At 43.6% G+C, this 10,626-nt stretch overlaps 1 protein-coding gene across 2 annotated transcripts in view; it reads right to left on the reverse strand.

Moving 5' to 3' along the window:
• The window catches only part of COP1 (COP1 E3 ubiquitin ligase), a 133,591-nt gene extending 125,673 nt beyond the window's left edge, over positions 1-7,918 (reverse strand). For both annotated transcript variants that reach the window (XM_070939228.1, XM_070939227.1), the window contains exon 1: positions 7,483-7,918. In XM_070939228.1, coding sequence (XP_070795329.1) covers positions 7,483-7,832 — 350 coding nt within the window. In that variant the 5' untranslated portion in view covers positions 7,833-7,918. The remainder of the gene's footprint in view (positions 1-7,482) is intronic.
• Positions 7,919-10,626: the final 2,708 nt, after the last annotated feature.

Genomic DNA, 10,626 nt, shown 5'->3' on the forward strand with positions numbered 1-10,626 from the left:
CTCAAAAGGTTCATTTTAATTTCTTCACACATTCCAGAAATACTCCAGATGGTATTTCTAGTCAAAGCCATATTCAACAAAAACAGAATCTAATATTAACAGCATGGACCACTTTCTCCTGTAGTATAGAAACAGCAAAAACACCCACCCAAAAAAATATAAACACATATTTCTTTAAAATTTTTGCCAAACATCTTAGTTTGCTTACAATTTCAACAACTTAAACATGTGTTTTTAAATATCCAGAAACACTTTCAGCCGGTCTTCTGTGATCAAGGATCAACACTAAACTCTCAATTTAACCCCCCCCCCCCGTTCCCTCCCTCCCTCCCTCTCTCTCTCTCTCTCTCTCTCTCTCTCTCTGAGTGTCTGTGTGTGTGTGTGTGTGTAGAGGAAAGCTGTACCTGTGGATTTTACTCCACTAGTAATAACAGACTTTGGGAGGAACGGGTGCATAAATCTGAATGTCTGTTAAATCTCAATTGAAAACATTTGGGTTAAGTGATATTATTTGAATAATGGTGCAAATCATAAAAATTGAATTGTTAATTTACTACTTAGATAAAAAGTGTATATAATAGATCTATTTTAGATCTTTAAACTATATAAAATACATTAGTGTGAAACATAATATATTCCATATAAAATACATTAACTGTATTACATCATAATGTTCTTTAATAACAAGTATAAACATACTGGAGCAACTTTTCTAATCCCGATCTTGTGCCTTTTTATTTGATCTTTGCTTAGATCTAAGATTTTATTTGTCTTCTGGATCTTGCTTTTGATATTTGCTTTCTGTCTTGATTTCTAAATAAGAATTTATCTATACTTGACTGCAAGTGCTCTGACTTTACTATGAATACTCTACTTTTTCATGTTTCTAAATTAATTTTAAAGAAAAAAGTAAGAAAAATATGTGAAGGAATTTAAGTCCAAATCGCACTAGCCAGATAGAAATCCAGAAATACTTGCAGATACAAAATCAACAGAAGACTTTGATCTGGATTGTTTCTTCAACATATATTTTAAAATATTGTATTAACATTTGATAGTTACTTCGCTACCTCAGTCTGCCAACAAAAAAGGGATTGGAAAATAGTAAAGTCTCAAATTCACCAATTCACCTTACAGTGTTTGAGAAGGTAGTAGTTTTATAATTCCAGACATATCTGAATCATATTGATCATTTGAATCCATCTAAATTGGGCTTTTGGATAAGATATGAGATCAAGACTATTATGGTCACCTTTATGGCTGACCTCCAACAGAAATGCCTCTACTGGTTATTCTGAATCTCTTAGAAGAGATTCAGTACTTTTGACAAGGCATTCACATGGATTATGATATTTTTGCAATGTTTTGCCAGATGGTATTCAGCTAGGGATTGCAGTTCAATAAATAAAATGTTTGTTTATGCTGTAATACTGAGTTCCATCTTGTCCCTGTGACATTTAATACCTGCATGAAACTACTGGTGATAAGAAACCTAGAAGTATGGAGTAAGATTCCAGCAATATATTTAAAATACATTGCTGTCCTTTATCATCTAGTTCCAAATAACTAAGTCATTCTTTTAACTGTTGCTTACATTTGCATTTGCCCCAAAGTCTACACCCCTTTTTAAAGATCTAAAGTAGTTTAACTTCACATAAGGTCATGGAACTACCAGCTCACTATGCACTTAAGCAGGCTTTAAAGTTAACAGATTGACTTCTTTAAGACATCTTTATCTCAAAGACCCAATGCTCACAAATAATAGAAATAATAATAGAGAAATAATACCTCTGTATTAATTTCCAACTATAAAACATGTTCCTTCAGTAATTGGATTTAACCTCTATTTTTCCCTTTCTTTCTTTCTTTCTTTCTTTCTTTCTTTCTTTCTTTCTTTCTTTCTTTCTTTCTTCTATTCTATTCTATTCTATTCTATTCTATTCTATTCTATTCTATTCTAATTTTTATACCGCCCTTCTCCAGCAGGATTCAGGGCGGTGAACAGCCAAGCATACATTTTGTAAGCATAGCATACAAAATTTAAAACAATTTAAAAAGATATTAAATAATTTCGGCCCACAATTTAAAAACACCCCAATAAAATCAATTACAAATTAAAACCGAAAGATGGGATCAGGCCAGCCCGGCTAGATGAAATAAGTGAGTTTTAAGGGCCCGACGAAAAGTCCGGAGGTCTAGGATCATGCGTATCTCTGGGGGGTAGGTCGTTCCAGAGGGCGGGTGCCGCCACAGAGAAGGCTCTCCCCCTGGGGGTCGCCGGCTGATGTTGTCTGGCCGACGGCACCCTGAGGAACCCCTCTCTGTGCGAGTGTACTGGCCGGTGGGAGGCTATTGGTGGCAGAAGGCGGTCTCGTAGATACCCAGGCTCTAAGCCATGGAGCACTTTAAAGATAGTCACCAACACCTTGAAGCATACCTGGAAGACCACCGGAAGCCAGTGCAGCTCGTGCAGGAGGGGTGTCACATGGGAGCACCCCATTGCTCTCATAATCCCCAGCGCAGCCGCATTCTGGACCAGTTGGAGCCTCTGGGTGCACCTCAAGGGGAGCCCCATGTAGAGAGCATTGCAGTAGTCCAGGCGGGAAGTGACGAGTGCTTGAGTGACCGTGCGTAAGGAGTCCCAATCCAGACAGGGACGCAACTGGCATATCAGGCGAACCTGATAAAAAGCCCCCCTGGCCACGGCCACCATATGCTCTTCTAAAGACAGCCATGCATCCAGGAGGATGCCCAAGTTGCAAGCCCTCTCCGTGGGGGCCAATGACTCACCCCCAATAACCAGCGATGGCACCAGCTGGCTATATCGGGACGCCGGAAGCCACAGCCACTCGGTCTTGGAAGGGTTGAGTCAGAGCCTGTTTCTCCCCATCCAGACTCGCACGGCCTCCAGGCACCGGGACATCACTTCAAGGGCAACATTGGGGTGCCCTGGGGTGGAGATGTACAGCTCAGTGTCATCAGCATACTGATGGAACTCCACCCCAAAGCCACGGATGATCTCACCTAGTGGCTTCACATAAATGTTGAACAGGAAGGGCGAGAGGACCGACCCCTGCAGCATCCCGCAAACAAGGCGTCTCGGGGTTTATTTATTTATTTATTTATTTATTAAATTTCTATACCGCCCTTCTCCAAATAGGACTCAGGGCGGTGCACAGCCAAGATAAAAACAAAGCATACAAAATTTAAGAACAGTATTAAAATAATTAAATATTTTGGCCGAAATTAAGATAACCCAATTTAAAATCAATTTAAAATTTAACTCAGGCCAGCCCAGCTTGTTGAAATAAATAGGTTTTCAGGGCCCGACGAAAAATCCGGAGGTCTGTTATTATACGTAACTCTGGGGGAAGGTTGTTCCAGAGGGTGGGCGCCGTCACAGAGAAGGCTCTCCCCCTGGGGGTCGCCAGCCGACATTGTCTGGCGGACGGCACCCTGAGGAGGCCCACTCTGTGCGAGCGTACTGGCCGGTGGGAGGCTATTGGTGGCAGAAGGTGGTCTCGTAAATACCCCGGCCCTAAGCCATGGAGCGCTTTAAAGGTGGTCACCAACACCTTGAAGCGCACCCGGAAGACCACTGGGAGCCAGTGCAGCTCGCGCAGGAGAGGTGTCACATGGGAGCGCCTCGTCGCCCCCATAATCCCCCGCGCGGCCGCGTTCTGGACCAGCTGGAGCCTCCGGGTGCACCCCAGGGGGAGCCCCATGTAGAGAGCGTTGCAGTAGTCCAGGCGGGAAATGACTAGTGCCTGAGTGACTGTGCGTAGAGAGTCCCGATCTAGAAGCCACAGCCACTCGGTCTTGGAGGGGTTGAGTCGGAGCCTGTTTCTCCCCATCCAGGCCCGCACGGCCTCCAGGCACTGGGACATCACTTCAAGGGCATCGTTGGGGTGGCCTGGGGTGGAGATGTACAGCTGGGTGTCATCAGCGTACTGATGGAACTCCACCCCAAAGCCACGGATGATCTCACCCAGCGGCTTTACATAAATGTTGAACAGAAGGGGCGAGAGGACCGACCCTTGTGGCACCCCACAAGCAAGGTGCCTCGGGGTCGACCGCTGCCCCCCCGTCAACACAGATTGCGACCGGTCAGAGAGGTAGGAGGAGAACCCACCCCCAACCCCGCCAACCGGTGCAACATGATACCATGGTCGATGGTATCAAAAGCCGCTGAGAGGTCTAACAGGACCAGGATAGAGGAGCAACCCCTATCCCGAGCCCTCCAGAGATCATCCACCAACGCGACCAATGCCGTTTCCGTGCTGTGCCCAGGCCGGAAGCCGGACTGGAGCGGGTCTAGATAGACAGCTTCATCCAGGTACCGGGGGAGCTGTTGCGCCACCACACTCTCAACAACCTTCGCAACAAAGCGAAGGTTGGAGACTGGACGATAGTTAGCCAAAACAGCCGGATCCAGAGAGGGCTTCTTGAGGAGGGGCCTCACAACCGCTTCTTTCAAAGCGGCCGGCAGGACCCCCTCACTCAAAGAAGCGTTAACAATCTTCTGGAGCCAGCCTCGTGTCACCTCCCGGGAAGCCAGTACCAACCAGGAGGGACACGCTGCCCCCCTGCCAACAGATGAGGAATTTTCCTTTTCAAGTTTTCTGACGTGATGAACATTACCACATGTTGCATAGTATATTCCTTACATGTACCTTTTGAATCTCCTCTAATTTAGCTTTACTGGATGGTAGTATACTGCAATACTATATTTTAGACTTATGAGAGAAAAGTTTCTACTTCTTCATACTGTACTAAATTTATAAAATATGTGTTTTTTTTCAATTATTTTTTCTAATTTGACAATATACAAGTATAACCTAAAGAACAAATGTTTTTTTTAAATATTTAAGGTTTATATTGAACATTGTCTTAAAGCAATGTATAAAAATACTTATTTCAGAAATATAAATTTAAACATCTTTTAATTATATTTTAAAAGTCATGCATTTCAGATGGGTAGCCATATAAATCTAAAAAATAAGAAACTTCATATTTATTTTACAGAGAGGGAAGAAGACCGGTAGCTAGCAACTGTACTTGTACAACGAACCTATCAACCCTTTGAGGTGGACCAGATCATGAAAAAGTCTCTATAGGACGACTAGAACTAGACTTTATTGAGACAGGCTGTAATAACAGAATCTTGTAAGCCTGTGCTTCTCCTGCTAACCTTTTTATACCCTAGTAGTGAATCAATCTCTTCTCAATAGTATCTCCCTTCCCAGAACTTAAATGTTCTGGTTCTCTTTGTTTAGCTTATGAACATTTGCTTTAAGGTTGATTTCACTGAAATTATATATATATGCGTGTGTGTGTGTGTGTGTGTGTGTGTGTGTGTGTGTAGGTCTTTGGTTATTCAGGTTTTCTCCCATGTAAAATTGGAAGTACTTTGGTGACGTTTCGACGAAGTCTGTCATTAACACACCGAACACATAAAATAACAAGTCTTTTTAAGAAATAAACTTTTTTTCTGCAAAACAAGTTATATTTCTTTTAAAGTTCTTTGCTAAGGTCAGCAAGCATGTGAAAGTGGGGATCTTCTTTCTAGATCTGAAGGATTCACTTCTTCTTACTAGACTCTGAAGAATTCACATACCAAAGACCCTTGAGCAAAATTAACCATCTCAGAAGTGCAGAGATTCTCTTATGTTTATCTGTCTGAATATCACTGGAGGATGACAGCCATGATAGCCTGAAACTACAGTTTCCAAAGCTTATGTCTTTAAAAATGTGTTAGTTGGAAAAGGTGCTGACAGATTCTTTCTGATAGTCTGAAGAACAGTAAACCATATGTGAGCAACAGGGTCTTTGAAAACCCACATTCTTAACATGTTAAAGGCAAGAAATAAGGCAGCCAATAATTTCGATGACAAAAATTGTTTAGAACAATAAGCAAAGTGTTCCAGAATACAGAATAACAGAGTTGGAAGGGTCTTCTAGTCCAGTCCCCTACTCAAGCAGGAGACCCTATACCATTCCAGACAAATGGCTATCCAATCTCTTCTTTACAGCCTCCAGTGATGCAGCATCACAACTTCTGGAGGCAAGCTGGTCAACTGATTAATAGTAGATCCAAATTAGAGCAACAGAAACTAAGATGAAATGCAAGTAAGGATAAAGACTTTCATACTAGAACAAAACATCTTAAACCTTCTACAATGGATAGTGTCTGATCTGGTGATGGCTAATCAGAAAAAAGATATTAGATTTGTGGTAGATGACTTGATAAAGATGACAGTACAGCTACTATGTAAATGTTTTCTTTTGTAGATTATTGCAACATAAACCTATAATAAATTTTGTAACATCATAATTCCATGATTCAACATTAATATTGTTAACAGCTTTGGTTACACAACTTCCAAAATACAATGTCGAAATAGATCCAGAAAGGGCCAACTTAGTTGTTTAGACCTAGGTGGAGCTACTATGCAAGGAAGAAAATAAATGGGCAAAAAAACAGGCTCAGTACATGGTATAGATACACAGAATGATGCATGTTGAAGAGAAATTGAATAATCCCCAGAAGGCAGTAAGCATATTTGCTGATCAGGCGCTTGGGGAGCTAAATTAAAATGTCTATTCTATGAATTAAAAGACTTCTTTAAAAATAATGTATCAAATTTATATTGCCCAACTTACAGATACTGTTTTAGAAGAAAAGACAGAAGTTTGAGGCACATTCCTTGCACAAGCATCTTCTGTAAGAAATGTGGATTAAAGTCTCTTTTGTCTGGAGTAGTTAAAGAAGTCCTATTGACTGGTTTTGCTGGAATAGTTCTCCAAGGTAAACACACTGAATTAATTGGTGAAGCCCTATGAACCCCACAACATGATTCTATGCCGACTTCAGAAAAGAGAAGGGAAAATTGAAATGCCCCAAAACACATTTTTTCTTCCTGTCACTCAGTAATCAAAACAGAATCCTGCTGCCAACACAGATATTTCAAACCTGGTTGATCTGTAATAATCTGATTTCAGGCAAAATGCAGGGCAGCTGAAACCTCACCATCTACTCTTCTGACCAGGAGCCTGCAGAATGACTGCAGTAGTAAGCCCCCCTTAGCTCCACAGAACTTATTCTTAAATCATAGGTGTGTGAGAGAAAATCACAAGCTACCAAATTCACAGCTTAAATCTTACATCAGCCGTGAGTTCGCCGAGTGCCCATTCCCTCCTCTCTTCCACTGCGGTCGCAGTTCCCAGGCACCTAGATGAGCTAACGCTCCTCCTAGCATGCCAGCAACAGCCCTGAGCTATAAGGCACAACCGTGGGGCGGCATTATCAACCAGGGGGAGTGTTGCACTTGGAAGAGCAACGTTGAGAGATGCCTAGATCTACACCAACGATTTCGCCAGCCTAACCCTAATCCCACGACCCCCCCCCCCCACACACACACAGCCCTGTCCCCAAACACACGGGAGTAGCAGCACCTTCCCCATCCGCCCAGCGCCACTCACCAGACGAAATCGTTGCTTTTGTCCTCGTAGGAATTCAGAAGGCCGTTGCAAAGCGGAGTCAGAAGCGGCCTCTTCCTGGTGCCGCTGCTGGCTGCGCCACTGCCGCTCCCGACTCGGGTCCCCGCCAGGCGAGAAAGGCCCCCGCTGCAGGAGGATCCGGACACGGCGGCCGCCACCAACACGGGTCGCGAGGGGACCGCTGAGGAGCCCGTCGCCATCGCGGTGCCTGTCGCCATCGTGGTGCCCAAGCAGGCCGAGGTGGTGACCGAGGAGGTCGAGGAGGAGCCGGGAGGGCCCGCAGCACCCGGCCCGGCCGGAGGGTGCTGCGGCGATGGCCTGCTTCCGGACATTGCCGAGGCCTGTCTGGGCCAACTACGGCGGCGAACACGGGCTTTCCTCCTCGCGAATCAATGCATCGCTCCCACCTCCCGCAACACTAACCAACTGCGGGCAGAGAGGAACAATAAAGCGTCTACGGAGAAAATAAAAACTCTCACCGTCGTCCCGCCTCAGGAAGCCAGTACGTCGCATCTGATTGGTTCCCGGACTCACGCTGGCTCTCCACCTCCCATCCGAAAGCAAAAGGGGCGGGGAAATGCCTCCCGCTTGTCGAACTTTACCGACACATATTCTGCACTCCGGAGGCGGGGCTAATAACGACGCATGCGCCGCTGAAGAACCTCCTCGCTCCCTCTATGGGGCTGCGCGAGGAATGGTGGTGTGTCGGGCGCTTGTGAGACGAACTGTCAGACCGGTTGAATCGGTGCTCTTGGGGGGTTCGCCTTCCTTGCACGACAACGACTTGCGAGGAAGGACGAACTCTCATCAGCAAACTCCTCCATTTCCAAAGTTTGCGTGGCCTTCGGACACCTAGACGCCTAGAATTTCCAGTTATCCGTTGGGGTTGGTCTTTGTGCTGTGGTCGCGTTCAACTATTGCCTTCATTAAGACGGAGAAGGGCATCGTTCCTAAGGGTTTTTTGTTTTTCATAAAATGCCTTTTGGGACTTCTAAACAAGTTGGCCTTTTCCCTTTGAAGATCAGTTAGATTTTTGCACATCCATTGGCAGAGTACTTGTCTCAACAAGAGACCGTTATTATCAAATTGGGCAGGTTTTATAGTTTCAGTGTGCAAGAGCCCTTGACACGATATTGTCTGCTAGTTATATGTTCGCCCTTTCTTGCAACAGCTGAAACCTTTGGTTGTAGCATTGCATTTGAGAACTTCCATTGAGGACTTGTATACTGCCCAAGTCAAAAAGGGCTGTGAAAATATTTACAGACTGCTTGCACCCTGGACATAAATTGTTTCAACTCCTACCCTCAAAATGACACTGTAGAGCACTGCACACCAGAACAACTAGACACAAGAACAGTCCCCCCCCCCATGCCATCACTCTGCTAAACAGATAATTCCCTCAACACTGTCAAACTAGTTACTAAGTCTCATCGTTCCTCTCACCCATCTCCTCCCATTTATGACTGTATGACTGTAACCTTGTTACTGGTATCCTTAAGATTTATATTGACTTTCCTTATGACTATCATTAAGTGTTGTATCTTATGATTCTTGACGAATGTATCTTTTATGTACACCGAGAGCGTATGCACCAAGACAAATTCCTTGTGTGTCCAATCACACTTGGCCAATAAAGAATTCTATTCTATTCTATTCTATTCTATTCTATTCTATTCTATTCTATTCTATTCTATTCTATTCTATTCTCTATTCTTCCTCAACTGGGAGTGAGACATCTTTGCCTTCAGAGTCATCAGCTTCTTACAGCCAGATACCTTTGGAATAATTCAGAGGCTCTGCGCGTGAATAATGAAGGTTTTTTAAGCACTTCTATGGAAAGGTATGTATATGTGCCTCTAAACTCAAATATAAAATTTGCAAGCCCTCCTGGTGGAGAATAACAGATCGACAAACTTTTCAGAAGGAAAGGTTCTCACGGTGTCAAAACTTGTTCAGTCTGTTGCATTCCTTCCTGAGGAGAAAGTCCATTTTTGGTCATTCTATGTCAAGTGGTCTGGGGGCTCCCCGCTCGACCATCATAGATTTCAATGAAATTTGGTGTGAACATGCACATACGTCCCCAAGGAACATTGATAAAGTGCTATGTGTGCCGATGCAATACTTGCGGAGATATACTCATTTGACCCCATACCCTAGTCTTCTACAGTATGACTCTGAAGTTCCAGCAACTTTGAGACCTAATATCTCCAGCAACATGTACAAAACCCGTCAATTTTACACTCAATTTGTGAACTATTGGAAAGCAGTAGGAGAATGAAATTTTATATTCAAAAACCTTGGGTTGCTAAGATATTATGCACAAAGTTTCATGATTCTCATACCTTTCCTTCGAGAGATACAAAAAGCCAAACTTTAACCTTTTTTTGAGCCGCAGTAATTTTAGGCCAACTTTGCTCCAAATTATCTAGATGGAGATCGCTCATGAGAATGTTTTTATTATTTTGTTTAATAGAGCACAAAAAGTTGTACAAGATGGCCAAATTTTGTTTCAACAGAATATTGCCAGAGATATTATGTCTCAAAGTTGCTGGAACCTCAGAGTCATACTGTAGAAGGCTGCAGTATGGGGTCACACAAATGAGTATATCTCCACAAGTATTGCATCGGCACACATAACCCTTTACCAATGTTCATTGGGGACTTGTGTGCATATTCACACCAAATTTCATCAAAATCCTTGATAATCAAGCAGGGCAGTTTTCTGAAATCAAACTACTTGACATGGAATGACCCTTTTGCCGTATTTAGTAGCACCACATCTGCACAGTCCCTGCCAACAGCCACATTGTGGGGGAAATTTCCCTGGAGGATGTAACTCAGACCACATTGCAGGTAAGAAAGTGCTTTCTGAATGCAGCAAGGTCCCAGGAGTTTCCAACTGCCTTCAATCATCATCTTCTGTTCTGCTCAAACTGTTACAATCAAAGAGATTTATTCCCCTTTCCTTTCCCAGTCAGCTGACACAGACTGAATGCAAATTCCACATTTATTGAGATCAGCTTGACTTTGTTTTATTGTAAAAGTTTTACCATTACATTTTCACCCCATTTTCACCCCCCTAACCCACCCCAAACTCCCCAACCCCCCCTCCCTAACCCTCCCTAA

This window comes from Pituophis catenifer, unplaced genomic scaffold (genome assembly GCF_029215685.1).
Source record: "Pituophis catenifer annectens isolate HBS135680 unplaced genomic scaffold, rPitCat1.0.hap2 SCAF_3, whole genome shotgun sequence".
Taxonomy (NCBI): domain Eukaryota; kingdom Metazoa; phylum Chordata; class Lepidosauria; order Squamata; family Colubridae; genus Pituophis; species Pituophis catenifer.